This window comes from Syzygium oleosum, unplaced genomic scaffold (assembly GCF_021117445.2).
Source record: "Syzygium oleosum isolate NSW1041296 unplaced genomic scaffold, Sole_v2.1 Sole_v2.01, whole genome shotgun sequence".
NCBI classification, from domain to species: domain Eukaryota; kingdom Viridiplantae; phylum Streptophyta; class Magnoliopsida; order Myrtales; family Myrtaceae; genus Syzygium; species Syzygium oleosum.
In genome coordinates, this window is record NW_026607485.1 from 23966068 (window position 1) to 23991648 (window position 25581).

The 25581-nt window shown below is 41.2% G+C and overlaps 3 protein-coding genes across 5 annotated transcripts; 2 read left to right on the forward strand and 1 right to left on the reverse strand.

Moving 5' to 3' along the window:
- Positions 1 to 5502: 5502 nt before the first annotated feature.
- Positions 5503 to 9321, forward strand: LOC115676226 (UV-B-induced protein At3g17800, chloroplastic). Its single transcript, XM_056317311.1, has 2 exons — positions 5503 to 5957; positions 8226 to 9321. Exons 1-2 carry the CDS (start codon positions 5599 to 5601, stop codon positions 9019 to 9021), a joined length of 1155 nt encoding a protein of 384 aa, XP_056173286.1. The 5' UTR covers positions 5503 to 5598; the 3' UTR covers positions 9022 to 9321.
- Positions 9322 to 15561: 6240 nt separating this feature from the next.
- On the forward strand, positions 15562 to 19706 carry LOC115676061 (uncharacterized). The gene is made up of 9 exons (XM_030598920.2): positions 15562 to 15847; positions 15985 to 16039; positions 16384 to 16602; positions 16862 to 17043; positions 17129 to 17303; positions 17391 to 17602; positions 18375 to 18500; positions 18575 to 18678; positions 19381 to 19706. The coding sequence occupies exons 1-9, from the start codon at positions 15799 to 15801 to the stop codon at positions 19528 to 19530; spliced, it is 1272 nt and encodes a 423-aa protein (XP_030454780.1). The 5' UTR covers positions 15562 to 15798; the 3' UTR covers positions 19531 to 19706.
- Positions 19707 to 20524: 818 nt separating this feature from the next.
- On the reverse strand, positions 20525 to 24190 carry LOC115676059 (GTP cyclohydrolase 1). 3 transcript variants are annotated; one of them, XM_030598918.2, is made up of 3 exons: positions 24066 to 24190; positions 23328 to 23587; positions 20525 to 21997 (listed from the first exon to the last, which is right to left on the reverse strand). In XM_030598918.2, exons 2-3 carry the CDS (start codon positions 23539 to 23541, stop codon positions 20826 to 20828), a joined length of 1386 nt encoding a protein of 461 aa, XP_030454778.1. In that variant the 5' UTR covers positions 23542 to 23587; positions 24066 to 24190; the 3' UTR covers positions 20525 to 20825. The 3 variants fall into 3 exon arrangements, with proteins under 3 accessions (XP_030454778.1, XP_030454777.1, XP_030454779.1); XM_030598917.2 differs by lacking the exon at positions 24066 to 24190 and adding an exon at positions 23862 to 24053; XM_030598919.2 differs by lacking the exon at positions 24066 to 24190 and adding an exon at positions 23676 to 23855.
- Positions 24191 to 25581: the final 1391 nt, after the last annotated feature.

A 25581-nucleotide genomic window follows, 5' to 3' on the forward strand; every position in this document is an offset into this window, starting at 1 on the left:
AAAGTTTAAGGTAAATATATCTAGTGGATTTGAGCATTTTGATGGCTTTTGTCCTTAAATTATTAATGCAAGTTTCACCTTCTTATCAAATGCAATGCGTGTATATCATTTCTATTTCATAAATAATACTGAGTAATTAAAAAATTTGTGATCGACAGAAATTAAATTTCCGATCGAGGTTAGTCAGCCCCAACCAGCAAAAGGGACGCACCATCCGAAGCTTCGACAAACACTCATTAGCGAAATTTGCGTTGTTGTGCGTCGTGGCTATCTTAATTCCTGTCGAATACATGTAAAATCCTTCGCTAACAACGACATCTCAGACACCGATGGCCTCTCGTCGCGGCGGACCGCCGCGGCACCGGTTGATCTTGGAACACGGGCGGGTGTAGCTGTGTGCCGGCGTGCGAGGAGCGCTCGGGTTCTGGCAACCGGGCGGAGGGCGGGGCCGTTTGCACGGGTCGATCACTCCTATCACGATAGACCGGGCCCGCCCGACGTTGCGGAACTCTACCCCGCCGCCGCGGCTCGGCCTCGGCACCGGCCCGAGGCCGGGGCCCTCCGCCTCGGCGCAGCGGACCCCTGCTGTGCCGACGAGCGCCAAGAAGATGAACCACAACTTCATGATCGATCGTGGAGATGTTTGGTGAGAGATTTCGACAGTGGTTATGATCGTATTTATAGCGAGGATTGAACGTAATTTAACCGTACTCCTGCAATTACGAGGCGATGCAAATTAAGTTTCGGTTACCTAAATTTATGAGTACACTGTAGTTTTCATTTGTTTGAAATCACGTACCTATGTGCAAAATAATACATATACGAATACTTTGTTGACGGATATATATATGTGTATATATATGTATGTATGTATGTATGTATGTATGTATGCATGCATAAAAACAAAAGAAATGCTTATATACTTAAAGATTTGCTTATTAAAGATGAAGGGTGAATGTAACTGAACTAAATTTAAAGCTACAAATTAATGAAAAAAAAAAGCTATTAACTACGGGAATTTAATGCCACTATATTCATTAATTATATTCTATGTAATAAAGCGATTCCACAAATTAAAATGACGATTCCTTACTGCTTCGTTTGTTTCGGTGAAATATGAATAATTTGAAAAATATATTTTTAAAAATGATCGTTCGTATCGCTTACAAAAATGAATAAACGAAAAATATTTTTACCATCTACGAAAATATTTAGACATGAATTGTTGTCGGCAATTAAAATATTTTTCATCAACTAATTACATAAGCAATCATACTAAGAAAATATTCTCCGAATCATTTATTTTGCGCGAAATACATGGAAATCACTAACTCTTTCCAAACTCGAACTTAAACTCTCTGAAAATTTTTATCAAAATCTAAAACTTTTTATCGACCGAAATCTCGGAAAATTTAATTTTCTTCTCAGCATATTTCTTTCTCACAATTTTTTTTTTTTGTTATCACACCCGAAGCATATGCTTTTTGCTACTATCCACTAGGCAAACTCACTAGACCAATGCATTGCACAAATGCACTCTAAATTTGCTTCGGATGGAAATGATCCAAAGGAAAATTCAATAGAGCTTTAGCATAGCTCGAGCGTGTCTTCTTCAACGACTGCCGAAATTCACATTCAATCCCTCTTCTAACAGGCTTCGCTGCGTCTCTATGATCTCCTCCGTTTCCCACAATCTCAGTAACCTTCACGTCAGTCGCGCAGTCTTGCACCGACTGTTCCCTCAAATTCGAGCCAATGCACCAAATTCACTCAATTCGACACAAGTAGTCGATTCCCTTCCGGTCGAGGTCCATTAGCAAGCTTCAAGTCGAGGCCAAACACAACTTGCCCTTCCCCTACTTTTATCTACTCCTCTGCCTCTTGCAGTCGTGATTACATTTGAACCTTACCCATCAGAATGGGTCTGTGACCCAATCTGTTATTCTAAATATGATGGGTTAGGTTGTTAGATGGATTGGTTATATTTAATAAATATGCCATAAGTTGGTTTAGACATAATGCGGATGTTAAATGGGTTTACAACTTACTTAAACTCAACTCACTTCCATGACTCTTCTCTTCATTCTCTCTTGCCTTCGCTCGATCTCGCGCTGCCTTTCTCTGCACTCTCATCTTAGTTCGGGTATAATGGTTAAATATGGAACTATTTTAGCAATATAAGTCGAGTCGGGTCGAGTATGACTCGTATATTTGCATTGCATGAAAAAATGGGTTAAATGAGTCTATTCGGGTCGGACCATTTTCGACATGACCCGATCCACCCATTTGACGGGTCTACCACCAATGATACGTCGAGAGAAATTTCGAACCATTCTGTTCTATCATGGGGGAAATCCAATAGGCCCAAGAGAATCGAATGGGCTCGACCATCACCAATCTTGACCTCTGTTACACTCGGGCCACTTTGGACATGTTGGACCAAGTTCTTGGAAAATTGCTCTACATTTTATTTATTTTTCTGTTGCAATTCTTGGTCAGCCTTTCTAATTAGTTGATAAAGAAACATCATGGGACTTGAAAACCTTAATGCCCCTTGATTGGCTTGTTAAGATACAAACGAATTCATTAGAAAAAAATGGGCACATCGACATGATCTTGGAAAAAGGCCCAAAAGGGGTTCCTACCAAAACAATTAACTCGAGAATTTATAAGTTTCATGTCTTATTAACGAAACTAGTTTTTTAGATTTTTCAATTTTTATAAGGATATTGTCAAAGGGCAGTCCCTAGACATTTTATCAGTAATCAAATCGGTGGATATTACGCTTTTTAATCGATTAACATTTTTCATGACTATGTGTAATCAATAGTTTGGAAATTAGCTATTTTTTATTAAGCTTTAATTAGTGCCGAGTCTGCCGAGAGTACTGAACGATACGTACGGAGGCGGGGTGAATGTAAAGCATCATTCTATTCTTCGTCGGCTTCGTGTCGATTGGCTAGTTCCTCTAGTCATTGTCTCGTGCTCGCGACATTAAGTAATAACCACCCCGTCGCTACCCACGATCTGAATCTTCGAAATTGGCGAGCCCAACATCGCAGCCCCCACCGAGACGTCAGAAACCGAGAAGTTCTCCTTACACGAGGCGAGCCCCTTTCCCGAGCTAGATCGGATTCGCGGCCTCGTAAAACGCGACTCGTCCTTTTCATCCCTCTGTCAAAGAGTGATCAAGAAAGAAACCACCAAATCATTGGCCGGCCTTCGAACGTTAGTTGCAGTTCACGGTCCGAACGATGTCCGCTCCCCCCCCATCGTCGGAAGAGCAGTCAAAACGACTCGTGGGCCACGGTCGTTTTGACGGTTTTGAACTTTTGGCCCACGGTATCGCACACCGGTTCATTTAATTTTCAATTAGGGCTCCTTTCGTTGTGAAAAAAAATTAAACATTTTTAAAATAAATAATCTTAAAAAAATGACCGTTCGTATCGCTTAAAATAATTAATTAATAAAAGATATTTTTATTTTTCGGATATTGCAAAGTTGTCCCGGTATGATCCAAGACTCGCTGCAAAGGGCCGACCTAGAAGGCCATAAAACAAGGACACGAAGGTTAAATTATACAGAATTATTTTTTGCAGGTCAACCGAAACTATATTCTAAGATATGCGACGTCATATTTCATAGGTCGTATCAGGATTTTCGTTTTGGCCAATGCGTCTCTTCCATCAACGTTAGAGCTCCGTATCCAGATTTGGTGTCAAATTGACATAAAAAAAAAAGGGATAATGACACAAACAGTCCCTGAACTTTGACTCAATGTGCAATTTGATCCCTGAACTTTTAATTTATTCAATGTAATCCCTGAACTTTAAAATAATGTTCAATTTGGTCCCTGAACTTTTAATATGTATTCAATTTAATCCCTGAACTATATAAAAATGTTCAATATAGTCCCTGCACTTGAATTAATGGAAGGACTGCATTGAACATTTTAAATAGTTTAGGGACTAAATTGAACACATATTAACAGTTGAGGGACCACATTGAACAAATCAAAAGTTCACGGACCAAATTGAACATTAGGTCAAAGTTTAGGGACTATATTGAACAAATTAAAAGTTCATGGACCAAATTGCACATTGGATCAAAATTCAGGGACTGTTTGTATCATTTTCCCTAAAAAAAATTGGCTTCTGGGGTTCGCGCATGCCGTTGGGAATCATGGCACGAGCTAACGGCTTTCTTATTGTTTTCTTTTTCAATAATTCGTTCGAATAATAACATAATTTCTTTTGATCACGTCGTTTTCAATAGCGTCGCACGCGCCGCAATTATTATTTTCTGAACATTTTTATTCTGATGATCTTATCTTGTTGCCTCCGGCCATGATCGCCGATTGAACACCCTCTCGTACTTTTACACCTGATAATGAATGCCGTCTGTGATTTGTCTCATCACGTGGTCGTTTTACGTGGCATTATTCACGCGTATCAATCCCCACACTCGGGCCAATGGCTCGGTGACGAGTGCAACTAGCTCCGGAGCTGACAGACGGAAATGCGCACCGCTCGGAAAAAAACGGGTTCCATCGATACGTGAATATGCAAAGGTACGATTCCGCGATGCGATTTGGAAAATGCTTAATCTATCTACCCCATATATTAGAAGTGTCCATTTCCTCGCAATATCGGTTTAGAATAATGTCCTCTTCATTTATTTCACCCTCGTTAATTATGGAAGTACGCGTGACATTAAATACATTCTTTCTTAAAATCTAAAAAGAAAAACAAAAATTCACAGTACGCATTACTCAAGATCAGCCTAGATAGACGGGTAAGATGTTTGACAATGACACGATCACTTATCCACTACTTCTTATTCTCTGTTTTTTAATTTCTTTCCCATTTACTAATATACTTCACTCCACGATAATAATCGGAAAATATAAACGGTTCATGAACTTTAGTCCAATGCGTAATGCGATCCATGAATTTTTAATTTATTCGATATGGTACTCGAATTTTAACCAAATATATAATATGGTCCCTGAACTCTTAGTGCATATTCAATTTAATCCCTGAATTATATGAAAACTATTTAATATAGGCATTCCATCAATTTAAATTGAGGGACTACATTAAACACTTTCATATTGAATATGTACCGAAAGTCCGGAGACCACATTGAACAAATGAAAAAGTTCAAGAATCACATCGAATATTCGACCAAGGTTCAGGGACTGCATCGAACAAATTAAAAATTCAGGGACCATATCGGACACCGGGACAAAGCTCAGGGACCGTTTGCCTCGTTATCCCGTAGAGATATTTTTCCTAAACTTATTTAGGAAAATATCCTCCAAATATATATTTTTTAGGATATTTATTAACCTGCCCGACCCGAAAAAAAAAAAACCAAAATCCGCGGGGCCCACGCCGAATAATCACCCAATGGAATCCGGGCAATATCTTATGTTCAGACACACACCGGCTGCAGCAAGGACCACTCCCACCATCATCATCATCATCATCTTCTTCTTCTTCTTCTTCCTCCTCTGCAAACCCTATCCACTCCACTCCATTACTCTCTCTCTCTCTCTCTCTCTCTCTCTCTCCCCGGAGCCTCCGCTTACGGTTGATGGACAGCCGCCTCCTCCCTCGCTCCCCTCCGACGCCGCCGTTCCTGCGCCCCGCGCTGAGGCCCCCCGCCGGCCGCGGGCTCTCGATCGCCTCCGGCCGCGGCGGTCGCCACCCGCCGCGCCCGCGGCGATCGCTGGCCGTCGTCGCCGGCGCGAGCCGCTGCGAGTCGAGCAGCCTGAACACGCCCCTGGTGCCGGAGTCGGCGGCGGGGCGGTACCTGACCCGGGTGCTGCAGAACCAGCGGCAGCTGTTCCACGTCGCCGTGGCGGAGGAGCTGAAGCAGCTGGCCGACGACCGCGACGCGGCGGTCTCGCGGGTGCTGCTCAGCGCCGGCTCCGATGAAGCGTGCCTCCACAGGTACTGGCGTGCTTCTATTGATCGATTGTTTGGGTTTTGTCTGTATCTAGATAGGCAAAGTTTGGACCTTGGAGTTTGCTGGATCATATTCGGTGGGGAAAATTCAATTAGATTGCATAATATAATATGCTCTGTCTGGCATTCAGCTTTAAGGACGGTTATTTCATTTACGTACTCGCTTCTAGTTTGGGATATAGTTCTCAAGTGATCATTCTGTGGTGACATCGAAATACAAATTACCAAACCATATTTAGCAAACAGAAACTGCTAGACTGGTATGCTGAATTAGATTGGTCTTGTCTGTTGAGAGGATTTAAGGAATATAGTGCATGGAGCTGGCTTAAACTTTTCATAATGGCAATTAGAAACAAAAAATGGGTCCTTTTGTACGTTTTGACCATAGGAGAAATATGACTTCTGGAGTTGAATTGGAATTATTCCGATAGGGTTCATACTTCAACATGCTTATCCCACACATATAGTCTCTATGCCAACTCTTTGATTTTGTTTAAGGAAATCCAAGATGGATTAGTTTCTGCTCGTATTGTCTAAATTGTTCGAGAGATCAGGGCTGCTTTGCCTAAAGAAAATTATGGTTGACAAAATCATTTTTGATCATGTCGTTTGCTAGAAAAATAACAGAAGAGTTGTTCGGTTAATAGGTACGGCAGCTTATAAGATGAGTAACTGAATTGAGGCACAACACGCCACTGATGGTTTGCTTATGCTTTGTGTGAGTTCTGTGGTTTTCATAAAAATTGTTGGTTCCCAGAATGCGAACTCACAACCATGTGAAAAGATGGAAGCAAGCACAAGAATTTGTGTTCATTTATATGATGAAGAAAAAGCTGAAGGTCGAATCCAGCCTCTGAAGAGGCTGAAGATGACCTTATTTACTTCACTAGCAGCCCTTTTGGATTGCCTATATAGACGGTGGTGCATAAAAGGTGTATATCAATGATGATAGACTTAACCATCTACTAGAACTTGAGCATAGTCATGGAATCTCGGTCGTATATATTCTTCCAGACTTATACAATATGGCCTGCCAATTGTTAGCATTCACAGGAAAATGACGATACTTTGAGAGCTGTACTCTCAACCAAAGAATTCTTCAAGTCTTTCATATCTGCACGATAACCTTAAGTTGCTAGCTCCGCATATGCTTTATATGTTGCCTTTGTCCATCTCCTTGCTGCTGTACTTTCAAACAGTTAAGTATTTCTGCTTGGATATGGTGCCAGCTTGAGTAATAGATAAATGGCTTTCTGGAAGTGCATGGCAGAAGATAATGTGTTTTGGGTAATTAAATACATCTGATAGAGCAAAATGAATGCTTGAAGCTTGATAGGGAAGATGGTAATAAGCGAGTGTGGATCAGCAAGGGATTGTTCCGCTTTACCCACTCTGCCCCCTTTCCCAACAATGCTTGGACTCATTTTTTCATAATATAAGAGTGTACTGTCTAAGTTCTTTTCTGACCCGCTACACTTTTACTTGACTACGTTTCTTTCTCAGTGTAATATTCCTTACTAATTGTTTCTCCTGGATCTGATTATGACTTTGTTCAGAATTACATTCTCTCTCTGCTGTTTATAGAGTTTGAATGAGTTTTAGTCTAAACAGTTTTAACTAGGATAATTTTTCTGCATAATGCGCCTGCTGCAGTTTTTAAGAGACAGATTCATGATTGGTGGGTATTTCGTCATCAACCATTGTTGTAGCGTACATTATCGAGTTATATCTACAGTCATGCATATACAGATTATTTAGTTATTGTAATATTAACAGTTCCAACTCACTGGCCCATAAGTAAATATCATGCCGGCACTACAAACCTTCACACTTTCATGACATAATCACTTGTCCACAATTTCGGGTTTTAAATGTCTTCCCAAGATTGAACAGTACATTTGAAACAGTTCAAAGCAGGAGGATCACTTGGAAATGGGGATGATGCTAGAAGGGGCTTTCTTAAACATCTGAAACATCAGAGTATGGAAAGAGCATCTTGCCAATTTCCACTTGAATGTCTGGCCTGCTTAGTGAGCATTGAGGAAATCACTGGGTGTTAGAAGTAGTAGCCATGATTTCCGGGATTCGTTGTGAATTGAAGACATGGTGATGGTCACTCAGAAGCAAGAAAAATGCCAGATTGCCTGCATATCGATTAACTGAAGCATGTATTTCTGAAATTTCATGTTTCGATTCCGGCTGAAACTTTAGATCTTTCCTTTGATCTGATTAAACTGTGCGTGTGAAATCCAGGAGGATTGCAGAAATCAAAGAGCGTGATCGTCAAGTTGCTATCAAAGATGTTATGTACATGCTTATACTTTACAAGTTCTCAGAGATCAGAGTTCATTTGGTCCCTAAGCTTTCCAGATGCATTTACAATGGCAGACTAGAGATATGGCCTGCAAAAGACTGGGAATTAGAATCCATTCACGGCATCGATGTTTTGGAGATGATAAAAGAGCACGTTTCTGCTGTCATTGGCCTGAGAGCAGATTCTAGTGTTACAGACAACTGGGCGACTACTCACATTCAACGACTCCAACTTGGCCAACTTTATGCAGCCTCTGTTTTATATGGTTACTTCTTGAAATCTGCTTCTTTGAGGCACGATCTCGAGTGTAGTCTAACTTTATCTCACCAGGGACACCGCGTCTTCCACAGGAACTCCCTTCAGTCTCCGAAAATTTGGCCATATGGGTGGAACAAGCTTGTTTGTGGTCGTGCTAGCAATGATAAGCTGTCTTTAGGCCAAGCGTCAATTCAAGATAGAAACCATGAAAAGTTGAGATGTTATGTGATGGGGTTTGACCCCGAGACCTTGCAGAGATGTGCAAAAGTCAGATCCAGGGAAGCCATTGATCTAATCGAGAAGCATAGCTGTGCTCTCTTTGAGGATGGGAAGATGGGTTTGATCAGTAGTGATGACGTCATACTTACCTCATTTTCAAGCCTAAAGAGGTTGGTTTTGGAGGCTGTTGCGTTTGGTTCCTTTCTTTGGGATGTAGAAGAGCATGTCGATACTGTTTATAAGCTCAATGATAACTGACGGAAGGAGGCGGGGGTACAGAACACCAAGTGGGATCTATCTCTGTCAGTCACCGGTGTATATAAGAGCTCGACTAGAAGCGCGAATTGTCCGGTTCACTCTTGTACATAGGAGTTTCAGGTATGCAAATCCACGTTCTCTTCTGTTTTACATAAACGGTTTTAAGAGTATTGTACAGCTTTTAGATGGTGCAAGCTTTTGTTGCACATTGTATAAAGCGGTGAATAAACTGCTAGTAGAAATATCACATCAAACTTGTTTCCTTTTTATTTCGTGGACGGAGATTTTGGACTGCCGATACCTCAGCGTGGATGGACTTTAATCTCTCTCTCTCTCTCTCTCTCCCCGGAACGCCACTTCTGTGCAAGTAATGGATTCAATGGACATTCCCGGGTCAGCATATATGAAGTGTTTCTTTCATTTGATATATCTACTGAGGCATTCTGATGAAGGAGTTGCTGAGAATAAACATCATTTCCTATGACTTTCCATGACTATAATAACTGAACTTCTGGGGCGAGGTAAAGATATCGCGCGGAAGGCCTTTCTCTGTAAAGCTTTTTACTTCTGTCAGGTAGAAACCTTCTGGTTTCGCCCGGAGATAGAGCGAGTTCATCATACCAGAAGACCAGTGCGACATCTAGGCTGCTACATTTTCTTTGGTCCTTTTCCTTTTCTTATGAACTCTTCAAAACTCTTTTTTGCCCCCCCTTTTTGTGGCTTTGTTTCCTTTTTTCACATCGATAATAAAATAAAATACTCGCCAACGTTTTAAAACTTGGAAATGATTGTTGTTTGGGAATTTTCGAAATCCGAAATTTCATGAACCCTAAAATTCAAAGCGCATGGTTCAAACGAGTATCAAACGAACTCTCTTACCAATTCTTGTTAATTTCTATGTTCTTTTGTTCTTTGGAAAAGTTTTTTCTATATATTATTTTAGTTTTAAAACGCTTTCTAAAAAAGACAAAGATTGTTCAAGCGTCACATGGGACGACGCATGAATGAAAGACAATGCCGGTCATCCCCCTCGAGGGATCGTAGAACTCTCCCCTAGAATTAGATCCGTTGATCCGTCGTAATTTCTTCCCTTATCAATCTAATCGCGAAAATCCCATAGAGGCGCGGCATCCGTGAGGGACCATTGACTCGCGATTAATTTAAGAGAAAAGTAATCGGTGAACTCCGCGAGACGGACTGTTGACACTGCGCTAGTTACATCCGTGTCGTCGCATATTAATCTCATGTATTTGCATGAAATATTAAGCAACGGGAATACATGATCCTTGCAAGTGAATTTGTATAAACGGAGGTCTCGTATTCTTCATGGACGAGTTTTCAAATTCATGTAAGATGATGCTTTGGCGTTAGCAGTCGAATGAGATTGTTAGCTAATTGCATGATTTCTGCCGGCAACAAAAAAGGTTAGCGAGTGTTTCTGATATTAATAAAGTGAGCAATCAAATTGAATTAGAGACCAATTCATACTCCGAACGGCCTAAAAGAATGTCAATTTAATCAATGCGGTTTCGACTAAGCTCTCGACCTATCTCCGAACACAGAAGTTTCCACTAAAAAAAAAACAAACGAGGACGAGGTCCACCATCGAGCTCCATTTGATTGTCTACAGCCAAAGAAGACATCACCACAATTACAAATTGCGAAAATTATTATTATTATCTCGCCTAGCGATACCCGACGTAAGAAATCGATCATAAATCATGATCCTCTATCTTGACTCATCCTTCACGGAGTCAGCTTTTGGCGTTCCAAAGCTAAGCCAATCCGATGAAACGAGCATGAAATCCCGAGTCGTTTCCATTTGCTTTGCCTTCTAATCTTCCCCTCTTCCAAGAAGTTGCGTTCACAACAACTCCTGCCGAGACTCCAATACACGCAAATCGATCACGACAACGCCCAACTCCTCCTAAATAACAATAATAATTGCTAGCAGCTCCTAGGTTTAACCTTCTTCAACGGTATTACCTTACACAAACCTTAAACCTCGCGAACTCAAAGCAACCTCCACCGCCACCTTCCGTTTCGTCTTCGTTTTCTCCGGGAGAAACATGTCGTACTTCAACTCTTTCCCTTCATCCAACTTCTTCTTCCTCGTCCTCCTCTTCACCTCCGCCGTCGCCCTCACCCTCTTCCTCTCCGACTCCTCCTCCGAGGCCGCCATCTCCTTCGTCAAGGTCACCGCCTCCACCGCCTACTTGATCTCCCGAGCCGTCTTCGGGGGCACCGCCTACTTCCTCGCGTTCGTGATCAATGGGCTGCGGGTCCCCGGCGAGGCCCTCCAGTCGGCGCTCCAGCAGCTCGCGGAGGCGATCCGGTCACTCGTGAATCAGTTGGTGGAGATCGCCATGGAGGCCGTGAGCTCGCTGGTGTCGGCCATCTGGGAGCTCGTGATGGAAGCCGCGGGGAAATTCGTCGAGCTCGCGACGGAAGGAGCGACCGCTCTCCTCGAGAAGTGCAAGGAAGGGATCGAGGGCTTGTGCAAGGTCGCGGCGGAGGCGGCGCGGATCATGGCGGAGGTGGTGACCGGGGTGGTGGCGGAGCTATGGAACAGCTACAAGGAAGCGGTCAAGTACGTCATGGAGAAAGGGACATGAAAATTCGGTGTCATTGACTTTGCTTTCTTTGTACACAAGAAATTAAATGTGGTAGGAATTTTTCTTTTTTTCTCTTCGAGTAGTTTTTATTTGAAGGTTTTTGGATGGTGAGTGAGGATCAATTATAGAGAAATTTAAACAATGATATGTAAAGTTTTCAGAAATGTAATCACCTGTACTGAATGAGGCTGCCATTTTGATTAAAAAATGTTTGCTGCCGGCGAATATGTTTGCAGAAAATAATTCCTTTTTTTTAATAATAGGGAGAAAAAGAATAAAAAAATAAATTAGACGATGGAAAGAGATGATGCCAACATATGAAAGAGACTGCATTGTTTAGATTTGAAATAATTTCGGATTAATTTGCACAATGAATGACTTGACCACCAAGTCTTTCTAGAGAAAATATTTCCTTAGGGAAGCTTCCTTCACGCGGTATTTGGATAAGGAATTTGATATTGTTCAAGACGGTGACGCTTCATCTTTTCTTCCTTATAGTTTCTCCTGAGCAACCTTCATCGAAAAGTCTTTGCTTGAATTTTCTCTCAATTTCGTATCGATGAAATCCCGGTTGACATAGAGTGGTTTAGATTCGGGGATAATGGTCCAAAAAGTTCTAAATTGATTATACGGTGGCCAATTCAGTTATGAACCTTTTAATTCTGCCAATTTAGTCATAAACATTTTCATGATTTGCCAATTTAGTCATAAACCTTTTAATTATGCTAATTTAGTCTTAAATCTTCCGGCCGGAAGGACTACATTGTCAAATAGTCAAAATGTTTAGGACTAAATTGGCAGATCGTCAAAAGATTTAAAACTAAATTAGCATAATTGAAAGGTTTATGACTGAATTGATAAATTGTCAAAAGATTTAAGACTAAATTGATACAATTGAAAGGTTAAGGATTAAATGGGCAATAGGTTTGAGACTTCCCTTTAGATTCATCCCCGGTTGTCCTTCCCGACCCTTTTGTTTAGCATAAATTAGACCGGACAAACTCTCCTTATTAGAATCGAACTCGAGATTTGGCTCTTTTTAAGGCATGATCTCAATTTTCAAGTTTCCCCGTCGCCGTATTAATCGCTAATGATCGAAAATGTGCCGATGTATTAAACTTTCATCTCTTCTTGCATGTCTAAACATTCTACCTCCGCAAAAGCAAGTTTAAAGGAAACGAAAGGCGTTTTACCTCGATCATCGATCTTAGATTCGACCTCGGACTCGTTTCCTTTCCCTCCTTTAATAAGAGGCCCGGGACTCGTTTCCACGGCTCTATATTTTCCTCAATCGCCGATCGCTCGGAAATTTTCCTCTCGACGATGCATTTAATTTGCGCGCTGTCGCAAGTTATGAACATCGTTCACATATAAATTTTTTAATAAAAACCAAAGGCAGTCGATATCCATATCGATGCTCAATAGAGAAAAGAAAGCGGTGTCACTTTCTGCTGATGGAAAAAATCACACCTCTATTTTTGTATTTGTCCATATGATGATTGTCAACAAATGCATGGTTTGTCAAATAAAACCTTCTTCAGGCAAACTTCCGCCTTGTACTTTCATATTCTTTTCCCTAGTCAAATCCATGTATTTTTTATTTTTCTAATTAAATACTCCCCGTTAGCATACGTTGTCTAATCAAGTACCTTCGGCGCTGCGTCCGGTTAAATCCAACCAACTTGGCCGTTGATGACCAACTCCTCACTATAACGTGGTCGACATTTTACCGACGCGGATGGTAACGTGGAAGATGAACCAAAATTATAAAAGGAAATCTTCTTCTGCCCACTCGTGCTCTCTCTCTCTCTCTCATTTTCCACATGTACTTGAGTTTTGATCTTGAAAAATATTGTTTCAAATATTGTTCGCACGACCCACCCATGGGTAGCTCAGTTGGTTAGGGCGTACTTGGGTTTGTGTGGCTAGGCGCACTGGTTCCATATTCGATTCCCCAGTTGAGCACTTGTGATTTAAGTGGGGGCGTGGCGGTGGGTTCTTTGTCTTAGTCTCCCCGAGGAATAGTCGAGTGCGCGTATGGTAGGCCGGACACCCGGTTACCAAAAATATATATATTGTTCGCACGCGCTCTGACGTTGTCGAACGGATGCGTCCAGCTTTGATTTAACCGGATTTGGTGTCGGGGGATTTGATTGGATAACTAGCGCAGGTAGAACGGGAACAGCTGATTGGGGCGTTAAGAATTTCCATCTCGGGATTTGGAAGTCACTTTGTTTGAACTTCACCAATCGCGTGTAAATTGTTCTGGGGTTAAGTCATCTGCACCATGGAATGCGTTGTTTTCACTGGCAAGAATAAAAAGAGTGAAATGATGAAATATACGAGCTAGACAAGTCATTCAAGTATATCTCATGGCTCATATCTTCTAGCTTAAGAAATGAAAGTGCATAAAGTCAATCTTTACCTCATCTCATCTTCTGCGTAGGGACGAAACTACTTGCGTATTTTCCCCCCTCTCTTTCTCTCTCTAGGACGATATTCACGGATTTCACCTTTGTACCTTCTACGTTTCACTTTTGATGACATTAGAAAAGGCGAATCTAATTCGGCATAATAATAATAATAATAATAATAATAATAATAATTCACGAATAAATTTTCATGATCGAGTAAAACTTCTTTATAACTAGTTTAGCTGTTCATCAAATTCTTCACGGCCGTAGCAACTTACAAACTGCAGCAGCTTATAACAATTTTTAGAAAGCGCTTTGAGATGACGCAGTTTTAAAAAATGTTTTGCCAAACACACAAATTACGGTATTGTTACGGTCGTTATCGTTAGCGAACTTACTCATGAGTGCGCCATTTGAGTGCCTGGCCTCAAGGCTCAACCTAGATCCAACCTGACTTGTCTGTTTAATCGGATCAAACTTGACTCAAAGAGCACACCCGACTTAAGAGAAATGGAAACCAAATTCATAACAATACGATTTCTTCTTATAATTAGACGGTGCGTTACATCTAGACATACATGATCGAATTCTACCATCACGACATGCCTCATCAGATTTAAGATTCGAATCTCCCATTGCGGATTTTGTGTACTCAAGCTGGGTCTATGCTATACGTACGTGTGTGTGTGGATTTCTCTTACAAAATTTGATGGGAAAATGACACAAATGCCTCTAAACTTTGGTCCAATGTCCAATATAATCCATAAACTTTTAATTTGTTCAATATAGTCCATAAACTTTAACTCAATATGCAATATTGTCCTTGAACTTTTAATTTGTTCGATGTGATCCTTGAACTTTTTGTACATGTTCAATTTAGTCCCTAGATTATATGAAAATGTTCAATGTTATCCATGATCTTGAATTAATATAAGGATGATATTGAATATTTTCGTATAGTTCATGGACCACATTGAACATATACAAAAAATCTTGGGATCATATTGAATAAATTTAAAATTTATGGGTAACATTGTATATTGGATGTATGGACCATTTGCGTCATTATCCAAAGGGTTAATATCACGAAAAACCCAAACCGGTACACCTGCGATAAATTTACTAAAAATTAATTTTTTTATCACAAAAAACCCAAGACCAAAATGCCTTTGACAAATTTACCCCCAACTAGTACATTTGTGACAAATTTACCCTCCATTAGTTTCCATTAAATTGGATTTATAACACGAAAAAATCACGAACTGATACATCTATGACAAACGGAGGTAAAACCCCAAACTGGTACATACGTCAGCTGTCATGCGTCATTCAACTCAGCAATTTAATGGTAAAACTTAACGAAAACTAACCGAATGTAAATTTATCACATGTGTATCGGTTTGAAATTTTTTGTGATAAAAAAATTAATTTCGGGTAAATTTATAACAACTGGTTTGGAGTTTATTAACTCTTTGTCCATGTTCCATTCGGCACGGTGGTGGTGTCGTTATTACAGGAGATGGCTTAAGTAGGAGGACAAGCGAAAGTCCACCCTCCTCCTCCTTCTCCTTCTCTGCTTGCTTGGCGGGAGGACTCCACCTGGCGAGGGCGCCATCTGCTCCATGCGCAGCATCCTTCATGCCAATGTAAAACCACCGCCGCCGTCTCTCTCTCTCTCTCTCTCTCTGTGTGAGTGAGTTCGTGTTGTGGAGGCTTGATTTGGAGCTCAATCTGCGAAGAACTCGATCATGGGTGGCGAAGTCGTCGACTCCGTCGTCTCCAGCGGCTCTCTATCCGGTAAGTTCGTCGCTCTCTCCTCCTCCTCATCGCATTACAATCGTCGCCCCCATCAGAAATTTCAAATGGGTCCCCCTTTGTTTCCCGGTGTCGTGATCGCTTCCCGTGAATCGTCGTGAATGATTTGATCTCTGCAGAAGGCGAAGTGTCACTGGACGAGGGCTTCGCTTCGCAAGTTCCCACTCATTTCAGGTGCGCGATTTTTTGTTTTTTTGTTTTTTGGGTTTCGCAGTGAAATTCTTTGACATTTAAAGTTTAGAATTTCAGATTTCCTTTGGCCTCGTTTGGTTCATCCTAATACTAGAATGCTCGTGTTTGGATAGAAAACTTATCTTAGAGTTGAATGTTGCAAAAAAAAAAAAAAAAAAGAAGAAGGAAAATTCAAGTGTTAGGATTCTCATTCCTTGAAAAATCCAATTCCGAACCAAACGAGGCATTAGCATCTAAAATGCTATGGTTAGAATTCAAAAGCTAAGTCAAGTGGGTTTTGTTTGATTATCAGTCAGACATAGAATGTGGGCTTTTTTGCTTGTCAGGGATGGTCTCAGCGGGAAAATTGGGAGTGGAACTATGAAGAAAGATGATGTTTATGGACTTGGGGATTTTGAGGAGGAGGATGGCTTGTTTTCTTCTGCTCTAGAATCTGAAGTTTACTTGCGAAGGAGGAGTAGCGCTTATAGGGAAGTGCTGGGGAGCTATGACGACTCGCGGGTTCATATCGAAAATCTGGGTCACGCGAAAAGCAAGATTCTGAGGTATTCAATTCTTAGAAGTGTCTTGCTTATTCCTTTACCATAAAAATTATGATCGTCTAATTTCAATGTTCTTTGTGAAAAAAAAATATGGTTCAGTGCTCATTTTCACTTCCATTTGATGGATATGGATGCCGCATGTCATCTAATGGGCCGGAAATTTCCAATTCCCTTGTGTGAAATTAGGGGACAATGTTAAATTAGCCGGCAATCACTTTAGCTTGTATTGTGCTCACCTGATTTTACGAACTTAACTTTGCAGCTACTACCCTGGAGCATGGATCGAGGAAGTAGGCGGTACAAAACCTTTTGACTATAATGTGCCAAAGATGACGTCCCTCCTCTTGATTGGTCCAAGAGGGTCTGGAAAAAGCAGTCTTGTCAATAGGATATCCAAGTTGCTCGATGATGATAAATTTGCCTCAGAAAGAGCCCAAGTGTCATGTAAATGTTACTTCATTGCTTTTGACATGTTAATCATAGTGTGCTTCATCCAACCAGTTTCTTCTTTTATTGTCTTTTACACCAGATAATTCTTCTGCGGGAGATGGGACATACTTCCTCCAGGAGTACATGATTCCAAGAGGTTCAACATCCTTCTGTCTCTACGATACCCGTAGTCTGTCTACTGACCCCTCCGAAGACAGTAAAATCATCAAGCAATGGATGACAAAAGGTGTTCGTCATGGTGAACTTGTCATCAGGTGTAAATATCTTACTTCAGTCTGCAGTTGGCTTTATGTATAGGCTTATCCATTTAAAACTATAATACTTCTGCATTTTACTTTCAGGGAATCAGATGATTCAAGTTTAAGGAGGAGAATGAGGTGCAAAGCTCGCGGGAGTTGCCGTCCATTCTCAGTTATAAGGAGGGTGAATTTTGTGATATTTGTCATTAACGGCCTAACAGTTCTCAAATCCATGGACAGTAACCATGATGGCCAATCTCAGTACATGCAGTTGATTGCGAATACCTATAATTGCCCATACTTGTCATTTAAAGGTACCAGAACATTTATTATTTTAAAATAACTGCTGTTGGAGGAAAGGAAGCTTTAATTGGCAAAAGAAGTGCCGGAAGACCTTTAGTGAGGGTAGAAGAGTGAGGCATCTTGCATTCAGACAGAGAGTTTATCCTTATTAGGTAAATCTTGCCAGATCGAAATGAAAAGGATGTAAGCAGAAATATGCTGATGCCAACAAATCTTGTGACATAGGTCACCCAATTGGTCTTCGAAATGACTTGAGATGATAATGTCAGTTTAAGAATGATTAAATGATATGGTCTCCTAATACAGATTACTGTTTCAAGGGACTACATTTTATGTGGGGACTAATTATGTCCTATGTAGTTGGTTAGGATGGGAGATTGTCAGGCCAGGATTATCAAAAGTGCATATTCTGAGAAATTTTCTGCAACTCTTTAGAGTCAAGCCAGGAGAATGGGAAGCATGTTATGTTAATCGAGAAATGATGTTGAAGGTCGTCTTTTTCAATTAAAAGATGGTGACGTTTATCATCGCGACAGAGAGATATCAACTATTCAGATTTGTTCTCCAAGTTTTGCCCGTGCTTTTCTTTTCTTCAGTTAGTCTTTACATGGCAGATAGCATTTGCTAACATTGCTTTCTTGGATGGTTATCACTGCTGGTCTCTGCATAAAGATGGTAAAAAAGAGCAGTCAATTGCCATCCTTACTGGTTGAGAATATTTAGTAAAAAGCATTAAGAGCATTATGTAACATTCTTATTTTGTATGCTTTTTCCTTTTTACAGATGACAAGCCTGTTGTAGTTTTCACACATGGCGATCTACTTTCAATCACTGAACGTGCTCGTTTTCGTGTACACCTGGGAGAGCTGTTTGGCATCCCTCCTGCAAAACAAATTTTTGATATTCCAGGTATTTTGGTTCAGCTTTCCAAATCTTAGCGATTCATTTGTGCAGTGGAAGTGAAATGTGACTCCTTGTTGCAGATAACTCCGATCTTTTAACGCAATTCACCATTGTTGACATGCTGCGTTATTGCCTTGAACATGCTGATAGAAATCTTCCTCGTAAGACTTGGATGTTGAAAAAGGTAAGGCTCTTTCAGCAATATGTATACCATCATTGACAATTGTCCTCCTCTGTGCAGATTATAGCCTGAGAGGTCTAATCTTTCCCTCTGAATATTATCCACTAGAAAAGTTTCTATTGGTAAAGTACACATGAGCATGTTAGTCTGACTCCAAATTAGCGCATTTGAAAAGATAGAGACAATAATGCATAAGTGGCGAGTGCCTGATATGTGCCTTGACTCTTCTTAGAATCTTTTCAAATTTGACAATATATTGTTTGATAGTAGAAAATAAGTTGTAATATGCTGAACGGAAGGGTCCAAAGGTAGCAGCAACTTAAGAAAGCTAAGATTGATAAAAACAGAAACTGCGGCAATGAGTAGAGACACATGGATGTACATATCCCTTGACCGCAGTAACTCAGATAGGTCTCTGAGTTCACTGTATAAGGAAAATTATTTAATGGGAACCTTTTTAGCTTCTGCTAAGTGGGTGTCTTCCCGTCCCCAACTTTTGTCTCTATGGCAGCCACATTATTGTTATGCAGAACAGCAGACCTTGCGTAATTGTAATGTCTAATGTCTTGTCACTGTCTTTGTATTTCACTCCCCTTATTCTCCTTCCAGTTGGACTGAGTGCCTTTGATGCGTGGATGTGAATGTATAGACATCATGCGCACATTTACATGTCTTCAGAAGTGAGCTGACTGTATGTTCTGCCAGGTGTGGAGAGTGCCAGTCTCAGCATGCTTTTATCTGGCCCTTATTGTCGGAATCGCTATCATCGCAGCCTGCATAAAAAGAACACACCATGTACATAAATCAAAGATTCACATCGATTGGCCTAAAATTCGGCATATGTGGCTGGAATGAGAAGATTGCTTTAATCGTTGCTGCATCGTCTGCCCCACTCCCACACCTGTGAATCTGAAGCAATCACCAAATGTTTATTCATATAAGACCAGTTGTTGTACATATGAGTACCTGCAGAAACTTTAATATGCGTGGTTATGAACAGTTCTTCGTAATGTATAAATTGTATTTATGTATCCAGGCTCCCAAACATGTTTCTTTGATGTAGAATTTTCATTGTTCATATCTGTGGTTGAATCACTTACGGAGATGAAATATCGTATTGCTTCTGATGTCATTATTCCTTTTGATTAGCTTTTACGTATTACTGTAGGCAGTTCTTGCCTCCACTAGTATATAAAAGTTTGTTCTCTATTAGCAGCTTCTTTGTCATTCTCATAAAAGAAGAGAGAAATTCCATCATTGTGCTTCGCCATGGTAAACTGTAGTTGTAACCTTTTCTCCAGAGACGCGCAAGCATCTCTCTGGAGTCGGCTTTTTTCTGTCGCAATAGATCTATTCAAGAGAAACTGAGATTCCTGATATGCATAGCTAGGATTAGGAGGATGGACATTTCTCTTCTTTTAGAATGTCATAACAAGGGTACTGAGAGAGCTGGATTTGCACAATTGCAAATTTCTTTTTTGGATATGTGAAATTATTAGACAAGATGAATTCGCTATACATCTCGATTAAGTTTGATTCGCTCACGTTTCAAGTCCTCGCTCCTGTCCCAGATGATCACCGAACCTGCTCAGCGTTTCATCTTTTGTAGGCCTCAACACTTATGGCAAAGCAAATAAACGCCTCTTTCTTCTATCATCTTGTCTGATACCCAAGAATCTGTCTATCATCTCATAGAGGACCGAGTGATGTCTCCAGTGGCTTTAGCTTTAAGGCGAAGTGATGCATCATGGTCAAGAACTGAGCAACCCTGCAGTGGACTCGAATAACGCTTGGAATAGGGTGTGCCGTCAACATGAAGAACATAAAACAAGGCGATGCGAACTAGAAATATTGCCTAAGGAAGACCTTTCATAGAAAATCAATAAATTCCACGATACAATTCTTGTGGGGAAAAGAATGGGTGAAGAGCAACCTGTCGAAATTTCTGATGTTTTCTTTCCATCTCGAATATCTCGACAATCTGCTTGTTACAAACTCGACCCACCGCCAAATCAAAAACTCGAATGAGACCCTCAAGTCCCCAAGTAGACCGGAAATGACTCACAAATTATTCCTGTAATCTGAAGACCACCTGGTGAAAGGTGGTAAACGAATAGAGAAAACTCGTATGAATCCTACAAGTTTAATTTTCACCGTCCATTTGCCTCTGAAATGCTGTCCAAAAATTTAGCTCTTGCAACTGAATCAGTTGAGAATCGGCCGAGCACGGCAATTGTAGCTGTACTACTTCCAAACTTCTCAATCCCTCTAGATATCATACAAGTGTGGTAAGCCTCCACAACTACCATCACATCTCCTCCCAGCAGCGCAGAAACCGTCTCGGCAATCTGCCTGGTGAGCCTTTCCTGTACCTGGAGCTTGAAGCCGTAAAAGTGTACTATTGACTGCAATAGAGATTTCACCGATGGGCTAAATCCTTCCCTATGGAAATATCCTATATGAACGCTGCCGTGAAAGGGAAGCAAATGGTGCTCGCACTGAGACCAGAATGGCAAGTTCAGCTCCGAAAAAATCTGCTCCATCTCACCATTAACTTCCCCATTGGATAATGAATCTACTTTATGAATGGTGCAGCCATTAAGCTTCGTCGGTAGATTGGTATTCTGGAAGTTCATGAGCCACTTTACAAAGCGACTGGGGGTTCCAACAAGCTCTTTCCTTGATGGGTCTTCACCTAACGACCGAATAATCGAAGTTACTGCAGTAACCATTCTGGAATTCATAGATCCAAAGCTGGAGCATGTTGTACAGCTTGAGGGAGATAGAGAGGGGCACCAAGATTTGCCAGTTGAGTCCCTTGTGCAGCTTTCATTGATATTAATGCCCCTGAATTTAAGAAGACTCAAGAAATCACCCCAAACTCCGGCCTTTTCATCTTTGAAAGCACCTGAACCTGAAGTAACCTGAATCTTCACCCAATCTTCGTGGTTAGAGGCGAGAGAGGCCGGAAATTGGATGTGTAAGCATTGGAGTACAACAGCAACACCTGCAGGCTTAATACCACTCTGCAAGGCTGAAGCTATTTCATCGGCTAGACGTTGTGGGTCTTGGAGTCTTTTAGCAAATACATCAGATACTCTCGAGAGCTTACTTAATCCTACAACCCGCTGTCCAGAAGGAACATAACCCACATGACACTTGACCTGGAATGGAAGAAGACAAGATTCGCAATATGAGAAAAGGTTCAGATCTCGAACGATCACAAGCCCACCAGCTCCTCCCGCATGACCAATTTCCTTGTCAAGACCAGCTTCAGGGAACAACGCACCTTGAACAATGTCCTTTACATATTGTCGATAACCTATGAAAGAAATTCTATAATTCAGATCTATAGAAAGAAGACACATTTACTTGTCTTGTACGATAAATCTACTCGCAAAGTGAAAAAAGCCATGTGTTTCCAAGAGTCGTAGTATTTAGACGAGCCAAACTATGAAAAAGCGAAAAGCCAAAGAAGAAGTGGATGCTATACTAGAGACACTGTGAATCATACAGGGAGGAGAAAACAAGATTTTTGCATGCAATTGACAAGGGGACAATCTTACTCGTTGCTTCAGAAAAATAAAGCACAACTCTTGTTCCTATACTGCTTGTGAAAACATGGAAGACGGCAATAGGTTTCCAGCAGGTTTTGATAGCACTAAATGAATCAACAACTACGAATATACACTTCACCAACTCACCAAGGAAGGTGGAAGAAGACTTATTAAATAAGAGAACTGAAACACAAAATACAAAACCATGAAAAATTTGCATAGTGCCTTCTTATGGCAAGCCAAATGCTAATAAATCCACAGAGATAGTATGCTTATGTATTGGAGTAAGCAGTTTCTAAGGAATCACGCAACATCTGCTGTCTCTGTACCCCTTCCAGGTCCCTAGATTCCGCTAGAAAATTTGGGAGGTGGGATTTACAGTAGGAATTTTGACCAAGTATAAAACCAGAGATTCCCTTCCAACTTCAGAGAGTTGCTATCAACGAAAAAATAGAGGAAGCAATAGACAGAGTATACTAAGGTGTTCAGGAGCAACAGAAGAATCATTATGGTTAAAACCACAAGTACATCAAATCGCCCATTCATCTATTCTGTGTTACAAGAAAAAATGATTAAGCTTAACCTCAAGGCGAGACCAAATAAAGTAGCATTGGAAGGAAAGGGAAATCCAACCAGACGATGCCAAAGTCTCTAATATTCAAAACCAGAAGCACCTAAGCTCCTAAGAGACAAACATGAGCGGTAGAGCATATTTTAGCATGTCCACATGTTCCAGTCTATCGTGCCAAACTCCAAGATCTGACCATATTTTAGTTCACACGATAAACATGTGAAAATCTTGCCCTGGTAGTCATTCCTTTGTGTACACATGTTGACAACCTAAGTTGGTGGAAGACGGCCTACCAACTACCCGTAGAAAATACAAAACGTCTCAACAAACTAAGAAGCTAAGTGTCGAGTGCCATTGACCAAAAGTCGGAAGCCAGAATTCCCAGCAAAATTACAAAAAATCCCAGCACATCCCACAACAAAAAAACACGAAGATACTTTTACCATGATTCAATGACGCGACATCACGGTAGGGAAACAAGAAACTGAAACTACTCGTGTTATGAGGAAACGATTGGCGAGTACCTCTAGTTCCTTCAAGAAAGGCTTTGGCAACACGAAGCGGGGTCTTCTTGAGACCTTCTCTGTTCACATCTTCACCCAAACCCTGCAACAGAACCTTAACAGCATCCTGGATAGCCAAAGTATCAGGCTCTTCCTCGCCACCTAGCTCAATACACCCTAGCTTGACTCCATGTTCCAGCTCCGCATCGAAATGCCCCTCATCCAAAGCTCCCATTGACAAGAACCACCAACACCCTCAATCACCAAACCGACCCAGATCCCTGATAAATGCAAATAAGTTAAAGTCCTCATTATAACGACACATAAAAGGGAAGAAAAGCAGAGACGCGTCATAGAGTAATCAAGTACCAAATCTTCCAGATTCAGACAAGCAGCAGATCAAGTTAATAGTGCCATCGACAGAAAAGGGTCATAGCACATGGCGTATATGACGCACAATAACAATATAAAAAGGCGAGATTTTTAAGCTTCGAGGAAGCAGCAGGACACAAAAGCGCAAAAGGGTCGTCATTATACTCGGAGAAGAGCAAGCACCTGCACTGGATCCGGTCCGAGGAAGCTGATGCGGGTTATATCATTACAATATGTGCAGAGGAAGAAGAAGAAGAAGGAAGAATGAATGGAGAAGAGGCTGGAGGGGATGACGGGAAGTAGAGAAACGTAGGGTTGGCGTTGAAAGAGTGCCTAGATCCTCACAATTCGTATTGTTTTTGGGGGAATGAGATTGAAGGGTCCTACCAAGCGGACGCTTTATTCCATTTTTTTCAAGGGCGGCGAGTCGGTACGATCTTGCTATCCCCCCTGCTTCGACTTCTGCGCATACAGATGCAACCAAAAAAACAAAACAATCTTGATAGAGAGAGAGAGAGATCTGTTCCACCATTTGACGCATCCAGTTTTATTTGATTTAGTACCCACGGTGTAAGAAAATTCTCATATGGAGAGCGACCATTGGATCCTCCGGAATATGCTCTATTCGGTACTGAATTTCATAAAAAAAAATATTCTGAGAGAGAGAAAAAAACAAAAAAAATTAACTTTGAGTAGATCGACAATGTATCGAGTGAATCTCGATTATTGACATCGAGGATATAGTATGAGACTCGCATGTTGTCATAATGTGTACACATACATCGAAGCAAGAAATTACTTGCAGAGGCGATGCTTGTGAATAAGGCGTAATCATGGGTTGTCATATTTCGTGATATTTAACATCATTATTCGGTTCTTGACGAACTTGTAACTTTCGAGAATTGACGTAATTGATCGGGACAAGCTCAATCTTCGAACTCCCACCAGCTGTGTGCGCGCCGTTTTGAATTAAGATCTCGCTCGCACGGGCTTAAACCCCAAACTTAGCCGGTTCATGCGGTTCGAAGCGTGTCTAATGGGCTTCCAGGCAGCCGAGTCTCTGCACTGCGCGTCCCGAGACCCCGTCTTTCATGACAAAAGAAAAAAACAAGAAAAGGGGAAAGAAAGGAAAGGTACATATAGCAAATGGCGTTGAGAGTGTCCAAATCCAAGTTGGGTCGGGTGAAGTGGGGGAGGGATGGGAAATGGTAAACGTTCCACCACCACCAACAACCCCTATGGTCAAAAGAACCAATATAAATAAAATGCCACCAACCCCGAACCCAACCAAACCCTACCAAAAGAGAGAAAGCTGTTAAGCGCCGCACGTATCGGATCTCAAGGGGAAGTGGGGTGGCGGGGGGCAAACACGAGAGGTCGCGGATTTTTGTACTTTCCCGAAGATCTGTGGAGGCCAATGAGCATGCGTCAACGTTGCCTTCTCCCCCTTTTCTTTTCTTCTCTTTGGTACTATAAAGTTTTTGCCATTCACCGATTTCTACATGCCGCCTCCTCCTTGGGTAATTTTTCCACGGTACAATACGTCATGCGGGAAAAAAGTGCCACGACCATCTGTCAAACATGGTTGTTTCGACTGGTCAAAACATCTTTCATCAAAAGTAGTCGTAGTTCGATTTTTTTTAAATTAAAGAAGATGGGTTTCGTGACGATTCGAAATAGGATATATAAGTGGAGCACAAGAAAATCGATAAATACACTCCAATGAAATTTAATCGACGCCAAAGTACGTGACACTTCGCCGAAATTTAATTGATGGCAAAGCGAGATAACGACAAGATAGACAACGAGATATTTGAGAACTAAAGCTTCACCTGCGATACAGGAATTAAGAATAATGGAAAGATAACAAATCCGAGAACTAAAACTTATCGAATTGGTCAAA

Coding starts and splice junctions, on each gene's coding strand:
- LOC115676059 (XM_030598918.2), bottom strand. CDS start 23,541: ATGGGAGCTTTGGATGAGGGGCATTTCGATGCGGAGCTGGAACATGGA. Junction 21,998..23,327: donor CTTTCTTGAAGGAACTAGAG/GTACTCGCCAAT, acceptor TTTCTTTCATAG/GTTATCGACAATATGTAAAG.
- LOC115676226 (XM_056317311.1), top strand. CDS start 5,599: ATGGACAGCCGCCTCCTCCCTCGCTCCCCTCCGACGCCGCCGTTCCTG. Junction 5,958..8,225: donor GATGAAGCGTGCCTCCACAG/GTACTGGCGTGC, acceptor TGTGAAATCCAG/GAGGATTGCAGAAATCAAAG.
- LOC115676061 (XM_030598920.2), top strand. CDS start 15,799: ATGGGTGGCGAAGTCGTCGACTCCGTCGTCTCCAGCGGCTCTCTATCC. Junction 16,040..16,383: donor CAAGTTCCCACTCATTTCAG/GTGCGCGATTTT, acceptor TTTGCTTGTCAG/GGATGGTCTCAGCGGGAAAA. Junction 16,603..16,861: donor GCGAAAAGCAAGATTCTGAG/GTATTCAATTCT, acceptor TTAACTTTGCAG/CTACTACCCTGGAGCATGGA.